Source organism: Falco rusticolus, chromosome 4 (genome assembly GCF_015220075.1).
Source record: "Falco rusticolus isolate bFalRus1 chromosome 4, bFalRus1.pri, whole genome shotgun sequence".
NCBI classification, from domain to species: Eukaryota; Metazoa; Chordata; class Aves; order Falconiformes; family Falconidae; genus Falco; species Falco rusticolus.
In genome coordinates, this window is record NC_051190.1 from 11,580,044 (window position 1) to 11,605,960 (window position 25,917).

At 57.8% G+C, this 25,917-nt stretch overlaps 1 protein-coding gene across 1 annotated transcript in view; it reads left to right on the forward strand.

The window, feature by feature from the left end:
- The window catches only part of PLXNA1 (plexin A1), a 121,367-nt gene that overhangs the window by 12,216 nt on the left and 83,234 nt on the right, over nt 1-25,917 (forward strand). Inside the window, exons 2-3 of the mRNA XM_037385503.1 lie at nt 2,404-3,750; nt 9,999-10,181. Of these exons, the coding sequence (XP_037241400.1) occupies nt 2,548-3,750; nt 9,999-10,181 (1,386 nt within the window). The 5' untranslated portion in view covers nt 2,404-2,547. The remainder of the gene's footprint in view (nt 1-2,403; nt 3,751-9,998; nt 10,182-25,917) is intronic.

Genomic DNA, 25,917 nt, shown 5'->3' on the forward strand with positions numbered 1-25,917 from the left:
GTTCATCATCACATCCATGTTCAGGAAGGGGCTCAGCCCTGTCGTTTGTGGTGGCTTGGTGAGAGCCCTACAGGTTTCCTGGGGTAGGAAAACCCTCCGGCAACCCTGCAGCAAACTGCGCTGCTGCCGGGCTGGTGGCTTCCTGAGCTAGCCGGTGGGTTTGTGCCGACAGCACGGCTCGGTCCCACGCCTCGGTGTGGTTTGGGGCTAATAAGCTCTGATCTGGTGGTTATGCTGTTACCAACAAGCTTGTAAAAATGAAGATGCTGGGCAGCGTGGCTGTCCCCTAAGAACGCGCTCGCCCTGGCAGTGGTGTGGCTGCGTTCTCTTTGCTAGGAGGCTCCAAATGTTGGAAAAAGTGGTGGGAATGGGAGATTAAGGACCATGGGGATGATTTCTAGGGCTGATGGCTTCGTACTTTGGTTGTCTTCACACCCACGGAGTTTTGTGGCACCTGGCTTTGGTATCAGTGTTGCTCATGTGCTGTTGTCCGAACCTCCCTTGAGGCTGTTGCCTTGGAGGTGGATGTGTTGGGGAGCAGGGTGGCAGGCGTGCGGGCAGGGGAGAGCCGGTGGAGATGGCAGATTGGCAGAGTGGGTTTGGAAGTGCTGTGGAAGCTCTGCCCAGAGTGCCAGCGGCCCAGCAGAGCTGGCAGGGCTGCAGGGCTGGCCGGGGCTGAGCTTGCCCGGAGAGGGGAGAGGGTTTTTTGCCTTCATTGGGAGCGGGAGAAGGGCAGAAAAAGCCTTTCCCTTCCCTCAGACCTCTTCCTGGCAGGCTCTGTGGCTTGGGAAGGGGGCAGCAGAATTGAAGGATGCTGTATGGATGTTGGGGTACCTGCATGGCCCAGCTGCTGGACCAGTGACAATGCAGCCCCCCTAGAGCGTGCGTGGAGCCTGGCTGACAGGTTCCACAGCCCTACTGGGAGCAGGCTGCTGAGCTCTGGGCAGCCCTTGGGCCTCATGCAGCCCTGCTGTCATGTCACGGCATGCACAGCTGGCTGCCCTGTGATGACACCCTGCCTGGTCTGGGATGCCGGCAGGGCCGCACAGTCACCGCGGGACATATTTCCTACCTGTACCACTCCCTGGTGGGGATCCTCCTGCAGGTTATCTCGAGCTGAGTCAGAGATGGGTGATAAGGAGAGGGAGGCTCTCCTCTGCTTGCTTTGAGCAGCTTATCTGCATGGCTGGGGTGGGGAGCTGAGGGCTGAGCTCCTGTCTGGTGGCAGATCTTGGGAGCGATGGTCCCACCCTGGGTGGCTGGGTTGTGACAGTGTCTGCAGGATGGGGCCGTGTGCTGGCAGGGGGGTTCACACAACCCCGCGTTAGCCTGGGGGTGCTTGTGCCTGGGGGCAGGCATGGAGGGCAGACCTGTCTGCATCCCGCTCCTCCCCACTGTCCGGGATGCAGAGGTCACACTGCTGTGGGATTTTTGGCTGGCTCCCTGCTGCTTTGCATGCTGGCGAGCCCTAGCCGTGGCACAGCAGCCTGCAGCGCTCTCCATTCTCCCTGCGTGTGCCCCCTCGTCCCTCTGGAGCCTCTCAAACCAACTGCCTGATGGCTGGCCCTGCGTTCCTTAGTGCATATAAATGCCAGAAGGACGTGCTTCTCCTTGCCGTGCCCGCTTGCTTTCCCCCAGCTCCTCCTGCCCACGGTCCTCCTGGGCTTTGTCAGGCAGGCAGGTGGCAGGGACGGCAGGCAGCGTGCCAGGGCTCTCGGCTCTCCCAGCTCCTTTAAAAGGTGCTTTCAAGATCTTCCTCTGTGTAGGGGCTCGGGCTCTTCTTGCTGCAGACTGGGCTTTTGCACCTGCTCCCGTGCTGCAGTGGAGCGGGGCAGGGGCAGCAAGCCAGGGGGCTCCTCTCGAGGCTTGTTAGCAGCCGTCCCTGGCTAACGCTTTGGTGCTGCTGGTGGCCTTAAAAGCCAGGTCAGGGCCAGCTAGCCCAGGTGAGGTGTATGTATGGGCTAGGTGTGCCGGAGCGCATCGCCAGGCTGCTGCCTGCCAGTCTGGTCCAGCCAAGGGCTGCAGGCACGCTCGAGTGGCTGCTGCTCTTCCCGAGGGGGCCTGGGGGGGGTGAGGGCAAGGTGGTGCCCCTTGGGGCAGGGCAGCTGGTTGGCGGGTGAGGCTGGGGTGGTGGGACAAAGTGCATGGCAGCTCTTCAGTGGGGACATGCTGTGCACAGCGATGTGTGACCAGGCGGAGTTGTCCTTAGCATCTCGCAAGTTCTCTTGGTCCCTGTACCAGGGACACGTTTTCCTCTGGGGCAGAAGGTGGTGGGGGATGTTTTGTTAGGCTGTCTGCTGGAAGAGTGTGAAGCGGCAGCGTTTCTGCTGCGTGGGGTGGAACAGGCTTGACACCGTGCAGGAAAGCCTCCTAACACTGCTCTTCTTGTATTTCTCCCTCTAGGGCTGACCAGACTGGCTGTGCCCACGATGCCCTGAATGCCGAGCGCAGCGGAAGCAGAGGAGACTGTGTCCCGTTAGTTCCTCCTCCCTCCTTCATCCCTTTAGTTTGGGTTTGTTTCTATTTATTTTGTGGCTGGGTTTGGGCATGGCCTTGGCTGGATGTGAGGCTGCTGCAATGCGGCTCCTTTGGCTCAAGCACCACTTGTCCATCAATGTTTGGACCTTGCTGCTCTTGGGGAGCACCTGGCTACCGCTGGCGGAAGGCAGCCCCAAGTCTCCCTTTAGGACTTTCCCGGTTACAGACTGGAGCTTGACGCACTTGGTGGTCCACAACAAAACTGGGGAGGTCTACGTGGGGGCTGTCAATCGGATCTACAAGCTCTCCAATAACCTCACGCTCCTGCGGACCCACGTGACGGGGCCCGTGGAGGACAATGAGAAGTGTTACCCTCCACCCAGTGTTCAGTCCTGCCCGCACGGGCTGGTCACCACCAACAATGTCAACAAACTGCTGCTGGTGGACTACTCGGGGAACCGGCTGATTGCCTGTGGCAGTGCCTCCCAGGGTATTTGCCAGTTCCTGCGGCTGGACGACCTCTTCAAGTTGGGTGAGCCCCACCACCGCAAGGAGCACTACCTCTCCAGCGTCAATGAGTCGGGCACCATGTCTGGGGTCATCATCGAGGTGCTGAATGGGCAGAACAAGCTCTTCATTGGGACGCCTATTGATGGGAAGTCAGAGTACTTCCCCACCCTCTCTAGCCGCAAGCTGATGGCCAATGAGGAGAATGCGGAGATGTTTGGCTTTGTCTACCAGGATGAGTTTGTCTCCTCCCAACTGAAGATCCCCTCGGATACGCTCTCAAAGTTCCCCACCTTTGACATCTACTACATCTACAGCTTCAGCAGTGAGCAGTTTGTTTACTACCTGACCCTGCAGTTGGACACCCAGCTCACCTCGCCTGACTCCACTGGGGAGCAGTTTTTCACCTCCAAGATCGTCCGCCTCTGCGTGGACGACCCCAAGTTCTACTCCTACGTGGAGTTCCCCATCGGCTGCGTGCAGGACGGCATTGAGTACCGCCTGATCCAGGATGCCTACCTGACCAAGCCTGGCAAGGCTTTGGCCAAGTACCTGGGCATCTCAGAGCAAGAGGATATCCTCTTCACCATCTTCTCCCAGGGCCAGAAAAACAGGGTTAAGCCTCCCAAGGAGTCTGTGCTCTGCCTCTTCACGTTGAAGAAGATCAAGGATAAGATCAAGGAGCGCATCCAGTCATGCTACAGAGGGGAAGGGAAACTTTCGCTCCCCTGGCTCTTGAATAAGGAGCTGGGCTGCATCAACTCGGTAAGTTCTCACTTGTCTCTACCCAAGCCAGGCTGTTGCTGGCTCCTGGCAGTGCGCTCTGACTGGACCTTTCCTGGTGGGAGGACTGGTGCCGTTAGGGCCGGGTGTGCAGCTTGCTCAGTAGCATTCCTTGTGGAGAATCACGGCTTCGTTGTGGGGTGGCCCTCTGGGTCTGGGTTGTGTTGGTGCCTGTGGTGAGACCGAAGCAGAGGGCCCCATGCTGGTGCAGGTGCCTGCGTCTGGTGCCCCTGCGTTGTGATTTGGGGAGTGTGGGTGAGTTGGGCGGGGAGGGCAGGATGCTCAGTCCTCAGGGCATCTGCTGCAGCTCTGCTGGGGAGTCCCTTGCAGATGGCACACGTGAATTTGTGAGGGTTGCCTTACCTGGGATTTGGTGGTAGCCGAGCAGAAGGTGTTGGGGGCAGTAGGCTGTGGGAGACAGGGAGTGTGGACCTGATGGAGAGAGGTGGGGAGGTTGGTGGCCCTGGTAGAAGTTGGTCAGATGCTCAATGTGGAGGACCGATGTCCTCTCCATGGAGTGCTGGAGAGGAGGACAGAGGGCACAAGGCACCATCAGTGAGGTGGGTTTTGAGCGTGGCCGCTGCAAGCTGTCATCCAGAGGGGCAGGAGGTGCGATTCCCAGCCAAGGGAGCCCTCCCCTCTGTTCCCTGGGGTGCGGATGTGTCTGGCCCCTGCTGGTGGCTCAGCTGCTCAGTGTGGGGCCTGTGAGCAGTGGGGAGCGGGTCAGCTCCCTGCTTGGCTCTCTGGGTTTGTTTTCCACCTGAACTATTACTATTGCTGGACTTTCTTTTTTCTAGGCAATGTTATAAACCGTGAGTGGTCACGGGGAGGCTACCGTTCTGCGTGACAGGGAGGTATTACGCTGGGCATCACCCAGCTAAGCTATATAGTCGCAAGGCAGGGTCAGGTACCTGGCAGAGAGGGGTTTTGGGGTGTTGGTGCATTTGGTGGAGTCTGGTGGAGGTCCTGACACCCTTGCTATCGCCCACTTCCCCCCCAGCCCCGCTTGCTGGTGCTCGGCACCCATCAGTGAGCCCCCAGCCCTGCCTGAGCAGGGTTTTGTGTGCCTGGCGGAGCAGGCAGGTGGGTAGGGGGTCCCTGCGGAGCAGCCCTGCCTTCCCTCCCACCGTCCTCCCCGCAGCTCTGGAGGAGACAGCTAACAGCTGCCTGACAAAGTAAAGGGTTTGCTGTCAAGAGCGCTGGGCTCGCAAATCAGATTTTGGCTTTGAACTAATTCAATTTTGCTGGAAAATGATGAAATCGTTACACTGCTGCCTGTTGGGTCGCGCAGCTGCTGGCTCCGGCAGAGGAGATGCTCACTGCTTCCTCCCGCTCGCTCTCCCGGTGCCCCACGGCAGCGCTGTGCCCCCCGGCTTTGGGGGTGGGTGCTCTGCCCCCCTGCACTTTGGGCACAGTTTCATGCTAGGAGGATCCTGGGTTTGCTGCCCGGTGGTCAGCCCACCCATGTGTGTAGGTGGACCTCAGGGTGCTCTTTGGGTCCTGCCAGATGTGGCTCGTGCAGGTTGGAAGGATGTGTGCCCCGATGGGGTGGCTCCTGCTTTCGAACAGGTTGGGTTAGGGGGTGCTGCCTGCCCCCAGGGGAGCCAGGTGCTGTTTTTTGTCCCCATCCTGCTCCAGCTGCCAAGCAGAGCTGGGAAAGGCATGACTGGATCGTGAGTCAAACCCTCAGCCCCTTGCTGTGCTGAGTGCAAGCCAAACCAGACCCCGTGGAGCATGTAACCTCTTTCTGGCAGGAATTTCTGTGCCCCTAATAAAACACAGCCACCTCTGGGATGGGTCGTGGCAGTGACAGATCTCTCAGTAGTGAGTGCTGGCCAGAAAATAAAGGGCATGCTGCTTTTTTATTTTTAAGGAGGCAGAATGTAATTGCTCAAGTCAGTAGTTGTTTGGGATTTACACCCTGTCCATATGGAAAATGTCCCAGGAGCTCTCTTGCTCCACTCCTTTGCAGCAGCAAGGGACTGAGGCTGGTCCATGCCGAAGGAGGCTTTGCCAGCACACTGCTCCTGGACCTTGAGTGGTGCTGGGACAAGAGATGCTCATTCCCGGCACTGCAGAGCAGCTCCAATTCTCTGGAGCTGGTGCCAGAGCCAGGAGGAGAGGCCGCCAGTGTTGGCAGCTAGCTCAGGAGGTGTTGGTGGTTCCTCCCCGGTGCTGGCGAGTAGAGCGAATTGCTGTCTCCTGTTTCTCTCTCCACTTCTGGGATCCAGCTATCCGGCAGTGGGAAGGGGAGTGAGACCCCTCATGCTGGTGCACTCGGACCCAAGCATGGAGTCGTGCATACAGCAAAGGCGTCCGGCAGGGTGGTCCGGTCCGGTCCTGGGGTGCAGCCAGCCCCGCTGCCTAAATCGCTCCTGAGCTCGTCCGGAGGCTTTGCTGCTGGCTGTGTTTCACTGAAGAGGGGTTCGCTGTTGTGTAGCCTGGCTCTTTGCTTCCCCTGTGCAGTGCAGGGACTGGGGGTCTGCGTGCCCATGGCCAGACGTGCTCAGTGCATCAGCCCAGCACACCCATCCCCAAAATGGGGGGATGAGGATCTGATGTAGCAGGGCTGGAAAAAAGGACAGTGGCTTGGAGCTGGATGCAGATGTTGCAGCAGGGAGTGATTTGGGGTTCGCGGAGTCCTTGACCCCCGGGCTGGCAGCACGGGTAGAGCCACTGGCCGGAGCCAGCAGGATGTGGGCAGCAGCTTTCCCTGGGCTGCTCCAGGGAGAAAATGAATTTTGACTCCTTAGTGGGGCTTGCTGCCCAGCCTGCTGGCACAGGGCAATGGCTGGTGACAAACTGGCCCGAACTGGGCCGGGATAAGCCAAATCCTTCCTGGGGCAGCCAGAGAAATGCAGGTGTTAATGAACCATACCACACTGGGATTATTCCTGGCTGGCGATTAACGTGCAGAAAGCCTGGCATCCCAGCCGGGCACTTGGTACCTGCCTCCCGCAGCCTGCTCCCTGGCTCTTCGGGTGTCCCCTTGCCCCACATCCTCCGTTGCAGCCCCTGGGGGGCACAGGGAGATGGGGTGAGCCTGTAATGGTGTTAACTGGCGAATTACTGGCTAATTAATAATGCTGAGCAGCGCGAGGCTTGCCTCTGCTGTCTGCTCCCTCATTGCTTTGGTAAGTGGGCTTGAAGGGAGTCAATGAGACAAGACACGTCAAGGAGACGCTTGCTCTTGCTCACTTGGTGCTGTGGGCACCCCCTCCCGCAGGCCGCTTCCCCTGGGAAATCCAATTTTCCTGACCCGATTTCGGAGAGGCCGATAGTGCTGGGGGAAAGGAGAAGGTAACTGTGCTGCAGAGGTGGGGGCCTGGGGTGTCTGGCTGCCAAAGGAAAGCACTGAAATAAAAACAAAAGGAAAAAAATAATTAAGGAAGGGCCAAAACAAACAGCCCCCCCTTGCAGTGGGCTGAGGCCGTGGTCCCTGCAAACGCCCTGCGACACCCGCGCTCGACGCCTCCTGCGGATCCCAGCATCTGCAGGCTGAAACACTGCAAGGTCACTGGCCCTCGCGTGCTGTGGTGCGTGTCGGTCCCTGCCGGCACTGGCTGGGGGACAGCTGTCCCCTCTGTCCTTCCATCCCTCCATCCCACCGCATCCGCCAGGGATGTCGGCTGGTGCCCTAACCCCGCGCTGCGCTGCCGCCCTTGGCCCGACCTCGCCGTGCAGCCTGCCTGTGCTTCCCCAACGAGGCATTTGCCGTTAATGAGCTAATTGTCAGCGTAATTATTTATCGAGGTGGTGTCGGCATCTCTGCGGTGGCGGGCACTCCTCACGGTCCTGGAGCACAGCTGTATTTGTCGTTTCCCAGAGAGTTTGTTGAGACAAAGCAGAGAGGAGTAAACACCGTAAACATCTCTGCTCTTGCATATTCAGCAGCGGAGGGGCTGGGGAAGCTGCAGACTGAGCATGGAAGAGCAGAAGCTGCTCCCAGGGGCTGCAGGCGCTTAAATACCTTCATGCCATTGCCCTTAGCCCCTCTGCTACTGCTGGTGGATGGGTGGAAGGTGCTGGGATGCTTTTTTACTGAGGCAGAGAAGAGGGACTGTCTGGGCCAAAGAGTGTGTTTTCCCAGCGAAATGCCTGAAGGATCCTGGTGTCCAGCTACGAGCTGGGTATTGGCCGGAGCATCGCTTCTGTCTTGCTCCATGGTTGGGAAGATAATTTTCTCAGGTCCGTTGTTTTAAAATGTCTAGCCGGGTGATGCAGAGGAGGATGCTTAGTGCGCGTGCTGGCTGATGGAGAGGAGAGGACACTTGCAAGGCTGGGTGGGATTCAGAGGGTGGGTGGAGAGGTTCTGATTCCCCTTCCCCCTTTTTTTCCTGTGGTCACAGAGGCAAGTTGTGCCCCAGGTTCCTGTTTTGGGGATCCCCGCACCTCTCATGCTTCTCTGTGGGGGTTCCCCCAGTTTAGGGAAGGACGAGCAAAGGTCAAGTGGTTAATCTTTAGCTATGACCTAACTCAGGCACGCAGCAAAGCAGAAGTTAGAGTAACTGAGGAAGCAGCCCAGCATCCCCAGACCACCCGGGGAGGCCAGTGTCCCAGTTTTTTCCTGCTGGAAGGCTGACACAGCACTGAGTCCCCACTGCAGGCTGGGGTGGAACCGCTGGCCTTGGGGCTGGCGTGGCGGCAGGGCGAGGAGGGCGAGCAGCCTTGCCGTGGCTGCAGGAGGCTGAAGCCGTTGTGGCTGTGAGTGCATTGTGCCAGGGCATGGAAAACCGCCGTGTTTTCCCTCCTCGCTGTGGGTGATGCAGGTTGCTGGTGGGAGCCAGTCCGAGCTGACCATCATTTCCCAGGTGCCGGTGAGTGGGAATAGTCGAGCTATGTACTGCCCGTGCGTACGTGGAACTCGGCATTTTCCCATATGCTCTGTGCACATGCTGTATGGATTTAGAACCCCTTGGGGACTGGCATGCATTTGGAGGCTGCTGCTTGCCAAAAAACCTCTCTCCTTTAAATTCAAAGTTACATAAGGAACCTTGTGAAGCAGAAAAATGCCGTGGCCAGAGCAGGCTGGCTGCCCTTCGGCCGTGCCTGCCGTGCTGCCCTAACCTCCTGCACCCAGGCTTGCTGCCACACTTGGGAAATTTGGCTGGAGCCCCTCGCTGCCTGGGGTGGGCCAGGGCTGCTGGGGGTGGATTCTGCTGGTGCTGTGTGAGGCCATTGTCTAGCGTTGGGACCTCTGGGGGGCCCGTGTGCCCCCAGGCTGGAGACCCGTGGCCAGGGTCTGTTGTTCTACTCAGCAGGTCAGGGTGAGCGTGGTCGATGGGAGAGGGCAAGTGCTGCAGAGCTGGTCCCGGTCCTGCTCCCCATCCTGCTTCCCGGCTTTCACAGTGGGCATCCCTCTTGCTTTGCCTTGCCCGTCAGGGTGGCTGTCCTTGTCAGAGGTCCCTCCTGTCGCAGCCCTGAGGGCAGAGAGGGGCTGGTGCAGCCTTGCCTCTGCCGATCCCCAGGCAGAGCTTGCAAAAGCTTCTCCCAGACCTGCGGGCAAGCGCTGAGCCGAGGCGGCAGCTGGCTGAGCCAGGTGCCTTGTCTGGGGCAAGGCAGCACGAAAAAATGTGGGGATTTCCCGAAGACATTCCTGTGGGAGGAGGGACAGGGCTGGCAGGTGGGTAGTGTGTTTGCTGGAGGCTCTGCTATGTGAAGTGAGGCTCTTTCAGGAGCCCTGACCCGTTTGTCTTGGCACGGCCTTGGCTGGGAAGTATTTTGTCTCTGGGGGGAGGCTGGGATGCAGGATTCAGCCCCTCCTGCCTTACTGTGGAGCGATTTTCTTTTTGAAGCAAGCACCACGGTGAGGAGGAGAGGGGTGTGTGTGTGTTGGGGAGCTCGTGCTGGCATCCCACGTGTCTGAGATGGCTGCGGCGGGGATGGGGGGGGAGCAGGGATGCTGTGCTGGCTCCCGCTGGGTTTGTAAGTGCTGCTCTGTAAGATAAAGACTGAGAGCCTTGGTCTTGGTCTGCAAAGCTTGTTCAGATGCAGAGGGATTGCATGCCTTGGATGTGTCCCAAGTGCCTTACATCAGCACATAGGGAATTTCAGGGAAGCATCAGCTCATCCCTTCCCTAGGCTGGTGTGGTGGGATGGCTGGGACAAGAGGGGCTGCTGAAGCAGCTGTAGCTGATGGCGTAGAGGTGGGAGATGGCTGATGGCCGTCTGGGAGGTCCTGCATTTGGGGCATTGGCAAAAAGATCATGTCTCCTGTTTTCTTCCAACAGCCTCTGCAGATTGATGACAATTTCTGTGGCCAGGATTTTAACCAGCCGCTGGGCGGGACCATCACCATCGAGGGGACTCCGCTTTTTGTGGATAAGGAGGATGGGATGACCTCGGTGGCTGCCTACGACTACAGAGGACAAACTGTCGTCTTTGCGGGCACGCGGAGTGGGAAGATCAAAAAGGTAGGGAAACCCTCAGTCATGCTGATGGGGAGGGATGGCTGCTCGCCTTGCCGGCCCGTTTTGGGGTACAGGTAGGGCTGTGCCCCCCTCACAGCATGACTTGATATTGGGGGTAATGTACAAAGGGCTGGTGAGGGGCAGTTTCCTTTTGATCCTCCCAGCCAGCCAAATTTACAAAACCTCTGTCTTTTGGAAGGGTTATTACCTCGGGGAGTTGAGTCCTGGCTGCTGGTGGATCAGAGCTTGTCCCGTTGTGTCTCAGGGCAGACAGGTTTGCCCTGCAGCTGCCACAGGACAGCTTCTGTCTGTCCAGGTCCATGTGGCTTTGCTGTTGACCTGGGCAGGGTGAGCAGAAGTGGGTGCTGATGGCTGCAGCCTGGTGCAGGGGAGACTTCTCTTCCCATACCCCACCATGGCACGAAAGGCTGCTTGTTGGTGGCAATTAGAAGATAGCTCCGTTTGCCTCTCTCTGCCTGCATCTCCACAGGGCACAGATTTCCTGTTATCATAACATCATGCCTATAATTACAGCTGTACTTGCCCTGTATAAACATAGCTTGTGCTAAATGCATCCTCAGCCAGGGAAAGGTAATGTGAAGGTCCTGGTATGGTCCCTGCCAGGGGCAGGAGAACCGGCGCTTGCCTGGGGGTTCTGGCCCATTGCTCTGTGGCTTGTGATGTGCTCTAGCATCCTGTCCTGGGCACAGCACCCTGTGTTTTTGCTGCTTCTCCTGATGTGTGCTGGTCAGGGTGCCATGGAGGAGACAGGGTGGCTTCCCTGGCGGCAATCAGGAGCACGGTGCTGTTGTGGACACTAGTTCCCTTATGTCCTGCTTGCTCTGCCCGTGTTGCCCCTGGGCCCCTGACCTGCTTGTGGCCCTGCCTGTTAGCAGAGTGTTCAGGGGCAGGGGGCACATGGGCAGCATATGTTGGTGTGGGGGGCAGGATGCTGGTGGTCCTCTTGAGCCCCACATCCTCTGCTTGGCTTTTTGCGGTCCCTGAGGGGGGGCCATGGCGGCGCCAGGGCTGAGCGGGGCTGTGGGGAGCTGACGGAGGCAGCTCGTCCTCCCTTCCGGATCGATGAGGGATCCAGAGGGACTGGTGTCGCGTTGCTGGCGGCTTCTCCTGCCGCTGGGCTCCAGATGGGAGGTTTTAAATGGGGATGGGAAGGAAGGAGCGTGAGGGAGGAGGGTTCACAAAGCAACACGGACAGTGTTAGACCTCTGGTTCCTTACTTATCTGGAAAGGCCGGCGGTTACTTTTTACACAGCAGATTTGTTTTTTCCTCTCCCTTCTTTCAGTTTTTCTGTGGACTTTGCACCTTCAGAGCCACTTGCCAAGAGTGATCTAGGGTGGGTGTCTGGCCAGGGTGCAGGCTGCAGGCTACAGAATCGTGGCTGAGGGCAGGACTTGGAGCCCAGGTCTGGTCTGACCATCCTTCAGTCCTGCAGGCCTTTTCACAGCTTGCTTTTTGTTGGTTTCCAAACTTGGTGCTGCAAAGAGCTGGTCTGGCTCTCTGGCCCTGCAGGGCAGGAGGACATGGAGCAGGAGCTCCATGGAGACCCAAGAGGTGGCCTCGGTCCTGTCCCAGCACTGGGATGCCAGGCTGCTTGTGTAGGCTTGTCCTGCCTGGAGTCCCCAACCCCCCCTGGGGTCGCAGATCACTCTGATTGCAGCCGGGGAGCACTTTGCAGGCTCTGAGCCCTGTGCTGCCAGGTCCCCCCTCGTCCCTTGCTGTGACCTTGGGGTGGGCAGCCCAGCCTTTCTGCAGCAGGGGCTGCCTGGCTGCCTGGCAAAGCGCTGCCTCAGCAGCTACCCGATCCTGCTGCCTGGCTGCCAGTGGGGCTGGAGGGAGGGGAGGGCTCCCCCCTGCCTGGGGAGTGTGAGACAGGGGCTGCCGACCTGTCCTCAAGTGGTGCCGACGTGTCCCCAGCCAGGGGATGGGATGTCTGGCAGGGGTCCAGCGGAGTGTGGCCAAGGTAGCTCCTCCAGGTGGAAGATACAGGGGGGATGCATCCCACAGCAGTGGTCACAATCCCTCTGCTTTTATACCATCGGAGTTTAACACTGTGCCCTTGGAAGCACCCGTGTTAGGCTTGGTGCAGCCTGGTGGCTTCTCTGCCCTCCTGTGGGCCCATCCTGCACTTCCCAGTACCCCCTGGCTGCTTCTTTGGGGAGGGAGGGCAGGGCTGTGCCGACAGCTGGGTGCTCCCCTCCCCATCCCCAAGAGCCCTGTAATGGATGCTGCTCTGCCGAGGGGGCACGAGGGGGCACGGATCTCACCATCTGGGCTGGGGTAAGGTCAGGGCAGAGTTAGTGCCACGTCTGGATTTTCCTTGGAGGGCAGCTTCCATGCCCAGCATTTGTCCAGGCTGTTGTGTGCAGACAGAGCCTCCCTTTGTCCCCCTTGCCCCAAAAGCTGTGCGAGCCTCTGGCCGCCCTGCAGCCTCTCCCGGCCCCGCCAACAGTTGCTGCTGCAGGGCCGGGTGCTGGGCAGCACCTGCTGCCACCGCAGCTGCAGGGAGACCCCGATTGCAGGGGGGTGGAAAGATATCGCAGGCAACATCAGATTTGCAAAACTGGCTGTGGGATGGGGGCTGCGGGCTGGGCTGGGGAGGCATGGGGGGGACGGAGATACAGGACCCCTGGGATGCCAAGTGGGTCACAGCGGCAAAGCCCCTGGCAGCCCGCTCTCAGCTTGTCCCTGCAGGATGGCCAGGCAGGCGGTTATCTTTGGCTGGCCCCGAGTTATGCGGAGAGGCCAGGGCTGGAAAGCCTCGGCCCCGTGCGCTCACTGTCCTGCATGCCAGCCGTCACAGGGCTGGGGTGCCTGGGGAATTCCTGCCGCTGCCCCGGTGAGCGATGCAGGGATGACTTCTCACGCTGCTGGGGCTGGCAGTGGCTGCTTCCTCCGCGCTCCCGGCTGGTGCGCTGGGGACCCGGCCTTGCACGCTGTGGTCTGGGGTGCTGCAGATGGGGAAGCGCCGTGGGGACAAAAGCTGTGAGCGTGCTGCAGTGGGGATGTCCAGGGGGTATTTGCGCAAGGGAAGTGAGGCTTGCTTGCTAATGCTTGGGTTTTTCCTGGAAACCACCTGTCCTCGCTTGACAATCTTTTCACTGAGCTGTTGTCATTTTCCCAGGTTGTCAGTCTTATTTTTTTGGGTGGACAGAAAGCTGTGTGTGTAATTGCAATGGGAGTTACTCAGTCGCATGCTGGAAAGACATGTTTGATGCTGCACACGTAGTCACCTCTTAACCTGTGCATGCTGAGGACTTGATTTTGGGTGTGCTTGAAGTGTAGTACGGGGAGAGGGAAGAAGGACGATGCTGGAGGGGGTGTGCTGGTGGTGCAACCCCCTCCCAGTAACTGCAGGGTGCTGGGGCTGGCGGCTGGGAGCTGGGGCAGTGGGGCATCCTGGGAGGTGCGGCTGCCCTTGTTAGCTTGCCATCTGCTCCTTGTTATGCAAACAAGACACTGCCTCGGGGCTCTGCTGAGCACCAGTGTGGCCCTTGTGGGTTGACCCAGTTTTGGGTGCTGCCTGGTTATTTTTGGGGGTTGAGCTGAGCTCCTCCCTCAAAGTAGCTGGTGGCTCCCTGCCCACTGCCGTCCCGGCTGCTGCAGGGCAAGGAGGCTGCGTGCGAGCTGTCGCTCCTGCCACAGCCCCGCAGAAGTTATCCAGCACCACCTGGGATCCAGGCACTGAAGATCCCCACGGCAGGCGTGGTTGTGGGGTGGTGCAGCCAGTGCATCCCAGCCAGGGTAGCATTGGACTACACATCCCTGGTGGTCAGCTGAGCTCATTTTTTTGAGGATTATCTGGCTGCCCAGTTGCCACTGTAATCCCTGCAGCTCCCTGCCCTGTCCTGAAACCAGCTGGCCTTGGGTGCAAATGCATCAGGACGTGTCTCCATTGGGAATCTGCTCCCCGCCGGGGCTCACGCTTGCCACAGCTTGTTTATTCTCTCCCACGGAAACGCACAGCTGAACTGACCACACATCTGGCTTCTTTGGCTTCTTCAGTTTAATAATAATAATAATAATAAACAACAATTCCTCACACTAAGTGGGTCATCCCCATCCTTACACAATGGGATGCGGTGCTCCTTTTCTGTCCTGGGGAGGACCAAGGGGCTCTCCTGCAGCCCCTGTCCTGCCCAGGGCAAGGAGATGGGGGTGCTCCAGGGGACCAGATTTTGGCAGCCCATGGAGGCACCCCCTTTGAGTAGGGTTCTCTTAAAGCTTCGGAGGAGGATGCTTCTGTGTGTTTACAACCCTTTGTGTGTCTGAGCAATATGACCTGAAAATAGGTGCTGTGGGGAGGGGGGGCTGCTGCCTGGTGGCTTTTCGGGAATTTCCTTGTTGCCTGCTGGCTCTCATCCCATCACAAAAGCCCCCATGTGTCGGCCTCTTGAGTATAATGCATGACCTGATCGTGGCCCACGTGAGCTGGAGGGAGAAGCCGTCAGGCTCCCTGCCCGCTCCACCGGTCCCCGTCCCCGCGGGTCCTTTCGCATCGCCCTCTGCTTAGCGCTGGGGTAAGCGGCTCCAGCTGAAAAGGGGCCCTTTGTGTCTCGGCGCGTGAAATCGGGCTCCCGGAGTGCGCGCGAGGGCTCGGCCTCCCTCGTGACCCTGCTGCCAGCTACCCTACTTACTGCCTGTTCCTCGGTGGACTTATTTTTTTTGGGGGGGAGCAGATCTGGGGCATGAAGCCTGCCCTGGTCCCAGCGGTGTCAGCCGGTGACCCTTGAGGGCTCCCCGAGCATCGACCCCAGCGCAGCCCCTGGAAATCCTCTCCTGCCCGTGTTGCTGCCTCTCCCCAGCTGGCTGCCTGGCACAAGGGCCTTTTGTTCCTCCTGCCTCTTCCCTTTGCCCTCTCCCACTCTGTCCCCACCCCGTCCCCATCCCATCCCCTGGGGACCCCTCGCCCCTTCCCCACATGAGCACAGCCCCCACTAGAGCCTGTGCCCAGCCCCGGGAGGGAAGCCTGCTCCTCCGAGCATGCGTCTGCGTCTCTCCCCAATCAGTGGCAATAATTTTATTGGCATGACAAGGTAGCTGACGGTTGCCAAAGTGAATCCATCACATACCTCTCGGTGGCTCCCCGCCCCCTTGAGAGCTCTCGCCGGAGTCGTGAAGCTGTTTTAATCAAGGTGGAGGCTGGAGAGCTGGTGTGTTCAGTGGATGTGGGGGTTGGAGGGGACGGTGGAGCCTTCCCTGTCCCCCCGCCTGTGGTGGGGAGCGTTCAGCATCTCCCCGTTCCTGCTCAGCAGGAAGAGGCCCCCGCTCGCCAGCGTCAGGCTTTGTTGAGCCGCCCGGCGCTGAACAGGATGTCTCATTGTTGGAGGAAACAATTAGAAATTCATCGTGAACCGTTGGCCTCGGGGACCGGCCGGGGTGGCAGGGCCGGGGCTGCAGGCAGCTGCCGGCTTCGTCCTCGAGTGACTCCTGGAGGGGGTTGCCTCTGGGGTTGGTGCTGCTGCCTCATGCGGGATGGATGGGGATGGGTGTTTCCACCCTCCTGGCCCTCTGAGGGATGCTCCAGCATGCTCATGCAGCCTTGGGGAAGGAGAGGGTGTGTTGGGGGTTCCCTCCCCCCAGACCATGCTCCTTCCATCCCCCCTTTACCCCCAGGCGTTTTGACTCACAAACCATAACCTTTTTTTTTTTTTTTTTATTCGCCCCCATCTGCTCCGCTCTCTGCACAAAGCCAGCAGGTGAGTGAGGCCTGGGAGCTGGCGCTCGGCCAGCCGGGGAGGCAGCAGCAGCCAGCCCTGCTCCAACCTTCCCGACCGAAAGCGCTGACGGTGCACGTCTCCCTCTCCCCGGCTCTGGCGCCGGGTACCCGCAGGCAGCGCTCTGCCCAACCCCATCCATCAGCCCGCTCCAGCTGCCGGAGCCGCTGGTGGGTAAGGCAGCATTGCCACCCCGCTTTGCCGGTGTCGGGGCAAGGTGACTTTTGGGGAGCAGCATGTTGCAGAGGCTGGAAGAGGCTCAGGGATGGAGGCGGATCCTGAAGACCCCGTATCTTCAAAAGGGCTGCTGGGTGCAAAACCTGGCTTCTGTAATTGCCCTGAAAAGGGGGTTGTGAGCAAAATGCCTCTCGGCAGCCCCCTGAGCTGGCTTGTGCCGCTCTGCAGGCTGTGCTCAGGAGCTGGCGTGTCTGCCAGCCCAACACAGCAGCATCGCCTTCGCAGCCAGTCCCTGCGGACCGACCCGTGCCCTGGCAGGGGCTACCAGCTTGGAAACAGGATGGAAGCAGGGCTGGGAAAGGAAAAAGCAAGCACCTGGGGGTTTGTGTCTGTATGCTGTCGCTGGTCTTGCCCCTGCTGTTGCGGGGCTGCGTGAGGTGATGGTGGCCATGGCTCAGCCGTGCTGGGAGAGCAAGGTGGGGAGTGATACTTTGGGGTCCTTGGTGGGGATGCTGAGCCCCCCCTGAACCTCTGGTCAAGAGTTGCTAGTGAACTGCCTAAAGAAAAGGAGCGTGTGGACTTGGCCATCACTGAGGGTGTGCAGCACTGTCTGTGAGCACAGGGTTCTTCCTCCTGGCTCGTGGGGCTGGTTTGGTTGGTGAAGCATGAAGCTGGTGAGGGTTTTCCTCTGCATCTCTCTGCCGCTGAATGTGGGGCTGTGAGTCCGCCCCCTCCCCCCCCCCCCCCATGACCCCTATTCTGCTAGGGAGAGTGGGAGCACGACTCTTGCTCTGGACCTCTCCTCTTGCTGGGGACATCTGCGGTGGCCCCTTGGCTACAGGGCAGGGTGAAAAGCCACCCTATTGAGATGGAAATGAGCTGGGAGGTCCCAGCTCTGTTGGGTCCCTCTTGTTGGAGCCATTGTGCCTATTCACTGGCTCAAACACTGACTAATTTTGGCTTTTTAGGTGGGAGAATAGCCCTGGCCTCCCACCAAAGGCAGCAGAGAAGAGGTGGGATGTGAGGAGCTCTGGGACTCATCAGAAAGGCGGTGGTTTGGGAGGCAGGGGCTGCAGGAATGCCTGGATGGGAAGGGGCAGTGCAGGTGTCCTGCCTCACCTTTGTCCAGCCCCATTAACCCAGATTTAATGGTGCCTGAGGAATTTGCCCTGAGCCCATGGTGCACTGGAGATGGGAAGGTGCCTGCTCAGCAGGGTCCAAGCTGGTTTCAGTGTTGTTTGTGTCCCCGTGTGCCCCAGCACTGCCTCAGATAGAGATGGGACAGTGGGGAAGGTCAGCCATCCCCAGTCCCTGGGGGCTGATCTCCCCGCTTTTCCTCTCTGGACTGGGAGGAAAATCCATCATAAATCAAGAGCGAGGTGGAGGTGCGGTACGGCGCTTGGGGATGCAGGATGTGGACTCCAGCTGCCCCTCGGGTGGCTGCTGGAGCCCCATCGTCCATCTGTGAGGCTTTGGTACACATGTGGGTCATTAGTCTCCACTGAAGGTCCAGGGGGGGATGGCACTTAGCCCCAGGCCACTTGGAAGAGCTGCTGTTTAGCCTCCGTTATCCCCTGCCCTTGTTAATTGTGGGATTTTCTGAAATGGAGCAGGAGAACAGATGCTAATGGCAGGCTGGTACTGACAGGGAAGGCAGCAGGAAGGTGCCCCGTGGGATTGGCATTGTGGGGTGAAATATGGAAGTAGAGGAGCAGGGGCAGAGTGATGGTAAGGGTGCAGACCCCAGGGACTGTACCCCTGTTTCTCCCAGGGGCTGACCTTGTTGGGCAGCAGGATGGGGGACAGGAGTTAAACCCCGTCCCGTAGAGTACCCAAGAAGCACCCGAGAAGGGACCGGAGTGCTCAGCCTGCATCTTGCCAGGGTCATACTTAGCCTGCACGATACAGGGCAAACAAACCCAGGGACCAGAGCTGTGCTGATAATCCTGCCGTGCCTCGTGGACGAGCCAATTCCTGGGAGCTCTGCTGGGTGGCACTGGGGGGTTTAGACTTGTCGCCTGGCTAAGGAAGAGGGTCTCCCAGCCTTGGGCGCGTGTGTGCTAATCCTGGCTTAGGCCACCACAATAAGGATAATGCTTAGCATTTTACATGATGGTGCTTCATGATGAAACGGGTTTGATGGGTTTTTGCTTTAATCCCTTGATTGGATGCAGTTGCATGGCTGAGGGTGAACTGGAGTAGACTGGTGGGCAGGGCTGGGGTGGTGCAGCCGGGCAGAGCATCGCTGGAGGGGCAGGAGGAGCATCAGAGCCCTGAGTCCATGGGATGGACTGCAGGTATGGCGTCCACTTTCCGTTCCCTTTCTACCCAGAATGGAAACATTTCCCATTCTAACTTTTTTCCTCCATTTTGCCTTTCTCCTTTATCTCTCCTAGCCCTACCAGTGCTTGAAATAGCTCAGTCTGCTGCAGGCCAACCCCACGTTCTTCCTCTCCTGCCATTTGGTGGTTCCTTGAGGCTCCCCTGTCTCACCTCTGACTGATCAGAGGAGTGGCATTAAAGGACTTTGCACTGCATAAACCTTCCTGAACCCTGCTCAGCTGCTTCCAAGCTGGGAAGTTTCTCCATAAACCCCCCTCTTCCTTTCCTTAGCTGTTGCAACTGAGTTGAGACGGGAGAGGGAGAGTAGGGCTGCAGCAGGGCTCAGCAGGGAATGTGATGGGCAGGGGGAGTGCCATTGTTCGGGGTTTGGCGCTGGATTTCAGGGCCCACGGGTGCTTTCCCTGGGTGGCTTGTGCCGTACCAGAGCTGATCCTGGCACCTCCCCACTCTTTGTGTGCCCTGGGACCAGCCGCCGGCAAGAAACCTCCCTGTGGCAGCAAGAGCAATTGTCTACATGGGAAGCAATAGTGGGAAAGTTTTATTTAATAGACGCTTAGTTCTTTTAATGCCATTTAGCAGCTGGAGAGAAGGAAGAGAGCCAGTGCCGTGTGACAAGCTCATTCTCTGCAGACTGAGGACAGAGCTGAGGTGGTAGGGAGCATCCCTATGGTCTGGCAGAGAAAGGCAGGATAATGTGATAGCACTTTAATTTTGCCATGCTTCATGCTCTTGAGGGCAGCATTGGTCGGTTGCTTTGTGCTGGACACATCTGGGATGGCTAGGGCGTTCAGTGCAGGGACACTGGGGATGCAAAGAGGGGTTGTGTCGGTACAGCCGGTGCTGGGGGAAGCATCTCCCTCCCACTGTAATCCCCGTACGGGCAAAGGAAATGATGCCGGGCTGAAAAAAGCCTGCGTGGTTTTTATTAGCTACATCCCTAATGATGTATTTTGGATTGCTCTCCTGCGTGGATAAAAATTACCAGACCTTGAACAAAGGGGAAAAAAAAAAGTCTCTCTGACCTTGAAGCTGTTCGTTCACTTGTCTTCATTTCATTCCCCTCGGCTGGGGATGCAGGTCAGTTTTGGGTGCTATTTATAGTCCGCTTTGCTTGACGGTTTTCTTTACAAAGCGAAAGGTTGTCACCTTTGTTTCTGATACTGCAGAGAGGAGCTGCTCAAGGGAAAAGGAAGAATAAATAAGACATTTTTCAGAGTGTTCCTATATGTGGCAAAGCTTTGTAATCTGGAAAGATCAAAAAGCCCCAGACTGCTGCGCTGAGCTCCTTGTGCGGACGTAGCCAGGGCCCGTGGCTGCCTGGAGGGATACGGGGTGATGCTCTGCCGTGCCGGCTGGTGGCTGCAGGGACCAGTCGGGGCCTTTATCCGCTCCAGAACAGCGATGCTTTCCCTTCCCGGGCAGCTTGGCTTACTTCTCCACATCTGGTATGGTTGGCTTTGGTTGAAACAGCACGTTAGCTTAATTATTCCCTTCTCTCTCCCCCGTGAAGGAAGCCCTGGCTGTGTTTCCCACCTTCACTGGAGCCGCCTGCCCGCAGGAGCCCCGCTGCCGAAGTGGCATCAGCAGTCTGCATCCCCTCCTCCAGCCCCATCCCTAACTGACAGACGCGTTGAAACAACAAATGTTGCCGTAATTTAATTTTCAGGCAAACAATAGTCGGGGGACAATGTTAAATTCATGAAACTGGCTTAATGCGATGACATTTAATGAAGCAATTTGTGCACTAGCGTGGCTGTGTGCGGCTCTGGGATAGTGGGGATGCTGCTCCATCCCGCTGGGTGGTCCCTCTTTGGGGGTGAGCTGGGGAAAGACTGATGCTCTGGGGGAAGGTGGGGCTTGTCCTTCTACTCCCCAGGCTGTGTGTGCTCCTGGGGTGCAGCTGTCCTGTCCTGCTCCCCGATGCTGCTGCACCGTGGGCTGAGCACGGGTGGGTCCAAGCTGCGTTGTTTGGCTGGGAGGGGAAGAGTTAATGAGAGTGTTTTGGGGCAGGAGAGGACTTGCTCTTTGCAGGCTTTGCCTTCCCTGGTCCTTTCCTCCCTTTGCCTGGAGCCCCCCCGGGAAGGTCCCTTCACCCCCCCTAATCCCCTTAGCTGGGGGGCCTTTTGCTGAGGGCAGGGCTGGAGAATTGCCCCTTCAGGGCTGTGCACCAGGGGAGGGTTTGGCAATGGTTAAGTCCGGGCAAAGGGCTCCTGGCCATCCTGCTGCTGCTCCTGGAGACCTCTTGTCCCTGCTGGTCTCAGGGATGCTGCTTGGCAAGGGTGGGCAGCAGGCAGAGCACAGCGGTGGGAGAGGAGCCATTTCCTTGTGCTGGATCTGCATCCTGGAGGGCTCCTCCTCAGGGGTGAGGAGACCCGTGCAAACACGTTCTCCTCCCCCAGCCCCTGCTTTGGGGTGCCAGATCGAAGCCTCAAATGCCGTAAGCAGCCTGTCTCCCATGTGTGCAACGCCGGCTCTTCCCAGCAGCAGTTGCTTCCAGGGCCAACCTCGGTTGCAGCATCCACTGGGATGTGAACTGAGGCTGTTCCCTTTGTGGCAAGAGTTCGGAGCGATGCTGCACAGCGATTACAGTTCACAAAGCAGGTCAGAGAGGTGGTTTGGAGGGTGGGGGGCCTGGCTGCTTGCTCCAGGGGTGGACTGGATTTGTGCCACCTCACCAGCATCCCTCGGACACCCTGACACCAATAACATGGAGGCTTCTGCCATTGCAGGAGAGCTTTCCATGCCTGCCTTTCCTGTCGGTGATTGATAGAGCCCCGTAGATCTTAATTATGTGCCGGCATCCACAGAGCAAACCTGGTGCTGCCGTATCTGGAGGCTTAAACGCTGGCGATGCTGCTCGCTGGGCCGGGTGGCTGCTGAGGTAGGGGGCTTCCTTGACTTTATGGGGACAACTCATTGTCCTTGTCAGACGTGAAGGACCTCTGGAGCCACATGAGTGGGAGCTGGGGCAGTGGTGGGTGAAGGGGAAATGTTAAATATATGTGTGGATGATTTCGCTGTGGCTGTTCTCTGGTAAAGCCTGGGAGGAAGGAGCTGGAGACATATGGATGCTGTCCCCTTTGGAATGGAGGGGATGAATGCTCTGTCTCCCACAGGGCTTTTCTCACCTGCAGAAGTCCTCCCCAGCCCTCTGCATCCTCCCAGCGCCAACCCCCGACAAAAACTGAGCTCCACCAAACTCGTGTCACTGGTGATGCTCTTCCCAACCTGGACTTAGAGCTAAATTTTCATGGAAAGGTGCAGTAAAATCAGTCTGAGGATGGATTTTGGGCTCAGCAGGGGTGCTTGTGGGCAAGCTTGAAGTCTGTAGAGTAGTTTGCAGTCCTGGAAGCTGTGAAGGCAGGAGGTCTGCTGGTCTCAGAGGCTGGGTCAGTGCCTGGCTGTTCCCTGGCTCCTCTGGCTTTTTGCTTTCCATTGACAGCAGTCAAAAATTAACTGGTAGCTGTTGAACAAAATGCAACTGAAAAAAATTTGCAGAGGAAAAATGTGATGCAGTTTGGATGTGCCTGTGCATGTGTATTCATATATATATATATATATTTTTTTTTTTTTTCTTTAAAAGCTTCTGAAAATAGGCATGTGTCTTGGCCAGGGTGACTGTGTCTGTAATTAGCCATGGAAAGTGTGTCTTAGTGAGGCTGGTACATATGCAGCCATGCAGAAAGGCTCAGCATCCCTGGCGAGGAGGTCAGGATGCGGGGCCTCAGGGGCAGTGGGCACGGTTGGAGGGCTAGGGGGTGCAGGCAGTGGGCTCCCATGGTGTGCTCTGTACTGGCAGCTTTCATGGCAGGGGAGGGGGCAGCAGCCTCTGCCCCCCTGGATGGAGATGCTGGATGGTGTTGGGCTCACTGCCGCCGTGCCTGGTTTCCTGGGGAGGAATCCCTCACCCCCAATGCTCATTTCTCACAAAAAAACATCACATGCAAAGTCCTTTAAAAAGACCCAAAAGCCCCAAAACTGCACTTTGCCTGCATGGTCCGTGCCAACTGATTCCCACCCCACACAAGGGGGTGGGAACTTCCCAAATTGAATTCTCCATTTATTTCCCCAGGGTTTCTCTGTGTTACTCTCCCTCTCTTTCTGGTATGTTTATGAGCCTCGAGGGATCTAGTTTTACACTCAACGTTTAAAATTAAAGATGTGTTTCTCTTCTAACAGGTGAGATAAACACTCCCTGTCTCAGTTGGGGGTTTCCTTCCTGCCTTTCCTTCCCCAGCCGTGGAATCTGCTGGTGGGAAAGTGCGAGCCCACGGCTGGAGCAAATAACCTGGGAATGAGATGGCTGGGCTCTCCTCTCGGGGGGGACGAGTTGGCGTCGATGTGGGGGGTGTGAGCTGTGGCTTCTTGTTTTAAGAGGGCAAAAATTGTTACCATTGGCCTGGGGTGGGGGGTGGGGGGGGTTGGGGTGGTGGTGGTGGAATGGAATGTGCTTTCTCAAGCTTCAAAGTGTGGTTCATCTTGGTGACTAAGGGCATGCGGTGTGAAGACGTGATACTGCTGCTCAGCTGCAGGAGGGCTCGTTAAATTGCGGTGGCTGGGTTGTATGGCAGCGTCAGCGTTTCTGGCTGGAGGCTGTGTGGGGGCTGGCACAGCCTGGGGTGGCACCTGCTGCCCCTGATTCCCATGGGGTGTGCTGCTTGGGGTCCCTTGAGTGTTGTCCCCCTGTGCCTCATCCCCCCTTTAGCCACTGATCCCAGAGGTGGAGAGAAACCGTGTCCCACTGGCTTAAGGAGAGGTGGAGGGGCTTCCTCTGTGCCCCTTGACCGAGTCCAGCATCATGGCTCACCTTCCTTCTCCAGCCTCATCCTTTCAGACCGCAGTCGGGGATGCCTTTCCGCCCCATGCCTGCTTGCCTGAGCTGCCAAAGCGAGACCTGGGCTTCATTTTGGAAATGGAAGCAATCAAAGAGCACGCAGACAGCTCCAGTCCTCCCCAACACCATAGCCACCCAGGTGGCTGTCGGTGCCTCCCTCTGGGATGGAAGCGTCTCCTCTCACCTCTGCTTGGCTTCGGTTCCCCCTCCATGTGCTGTCACACTTGCGTGAGCATCCTCACCACCGTGCTATGAAAGCCTTGCCTATAAATCCAGGCTAGATCCCCAAGAACATGATTTTTTGTCAGAGACTTGGCCCACTGTGCGTTTCTGAGTCAGCACCAGAGGTGGTACTGCCTACCTGCGGAGCTGGGGTATTTTTGCAAGCATCTCGGCGAGCTCCAAGTCTTGCCCTGGGTGTCCCTGCTGCAGGTGGCAGCGCTTGCTGGCCAAGGCTCTTGAGTCAAAGCTGTTGTTTCTGACCCCCCAGCCTCTCTAATTCTGTTTATGCTTGTGAGCAGGGAGAAACAGAGAGAGCGACCGAGCATTTTTTTAATGGCTTGCGAGATTCTGGTGGTGATTTTCGTAGAAAAAAGAGAGTTGTATAGAAGCAACTAATTGGGGGAAAAGTTTATGGTAACAAATGTCATGAATGTTTCAAGGATGGTTTGGATGAAATAAATTTTTTTTTTTTTAAAGTCTCCCAGCAAAACCAAAAACCTTGCCCTATTTTGAACCTTGCCAAAGAGAAACAACTTCAGAACTTCAATTTTCTTTTCTTTTGGTGTGTATGTGTAATATTTCAGTGCTTTCCCCCCCGCCCCCAGGCTGTGCTCCTTAAACAAAAGCATGTGTTTTCCTGGCTGGCTCCCCAGAGGCAGCTCTGCTGGAGCGCAGGGCAGGGGCTGCGAGGTGACGGCCGCACGAGTCCAGGCAAGTCCTGGGTTTTGGCAGGATCTGGAATCCTCCCTTTTTTGGGAGGGGGATGGTCTGTGGTCAGGTCGCTGCCTCTGCCTGGGCCGCCTGTTCCTGCTTCCTACCATCTGTGGATGGCGGTGCCTGCAGCCAAAAGGGGGAACAAGCTATAGGCATGCGCGGCATACTTCGATATCCTGGGGCAGAAGGTGATAAAGGAAAGAATTAATGCTTCAGAGTGATGTTAGTGCCTTGGCCGCTTCTCCCTGCGCAGCCGTCGTCTGTGGCTCGTAGGCTGTTGGTAACCTTGCTGTGCCTCTTGCTCCCTAGAGCAAGTGAGGACTTGGGGAGCTTGGTATGAAAAAAATGACATTTTCTGTGGGAGATGATTTCCTAGGGGGCACGTCTATCTCCGTACGTGGCCTGAAACATCCCTGGGATGCTGTGGCTGCGTGAAACTGCCTGGGAGCTCGACTCATGCCAGCGTGGCTGAGCCCCGCTGCACGCTGCCTTCCAGCCGCAGCCATACCTTCGTCCCCAGCTGCGGGGCTCAGCGCTGGTGTGTTTTTCATAAAGGCTCTTAATCACATACAGGATGTTTCTGTTTGTTCAAGCAATGAAATCACACAAACAACCCACCCCCAGTTTGGCTTTCGCAGAGCATCAGCTGCTCGACCCAAGTCCTCGGCAGAGCCGGAGCAATCCTCCCCTCTCCTCCTCCGGCTTTCGACCCGGCAGCGGGGCGAGTGCACGCCTTTCATGTTGCGGACATGCCCTGGAAAGCCGCCCGGCACCAGGGACGGGATTAGATTAGGGCTGGGAGCCGGGGTTGACTCATCGCTGGGGCTTGTGCTTGGCCGAGGCGGCGGCAGCAGCATCTCGCGGGAGCTCGTGGGGCGGCTCGGGGACCTGGAGCCAGCACAGGCGGGATGGAGCCGCGTTCTGGGGCTGGGTGCCAGGCAGGCTCCGTGCGAGCGCTGATGCCAGCTCAGACCCTCTCCTAGGAAGCGCGTGGCTGGTTTTTGGGTGGGTTGGAGGTGGATTGCAGGCATTGTCTGGGGTTGCGTGTTTTCTGCATTACCCCAAGCACCCAGCCCCGCAGGGGGACGTTGCCGACCTGCTGCTGCATCGTCATCTTTTGCTTTGGGCTTTGTCCTTTGGGATGTTGAGTGGAAGGAGAGCAGGAATGCGTCAGGATAGATCGAAATAAAAAAAAAAACACAAACCCCTGACTTTTCTCACCCCTGTTGCGCACATCAGTCCCATTGCTGCCGTTTCCATGGCAAAGCAGTGGGCCCGTAACCCAGCCCATACCATGCTCCTCGCCGTTTGGAGGAGCAAAACTCCTCGGAGACGATGAGAATAATTTAACAAGCCATTAACGAGAATGGAGGAAAACACCGGAGGAACTGGAGCAGGGTCGGGGCAGGGGCGCGGGGAGGCAGGGCTGTTTTTTGGCAAGGAGTGGGTCACGTTGGCAGCCTGCTCGCCTCGCCGTAGATGTGTTATGAAGTTTTGGAGGTTGCTTGAAAAGTGTCTGGGGAGTGATGGTGAGCCAAGCGGGCCGCGGGCCAGCTCGCAGCTCAACATGTTGTTGTGTAAAATTGCAGTCAATTAATTTAAGACCTGCCAATTTCAACTGCAGAGCGCTTGGAGGTTCTGTCAAGTTTTCAATGGGATAAAAAGGGGGAAGGGGGGATTGGTTTTCAGCACTTGGAAGGGCAAATAGTGATC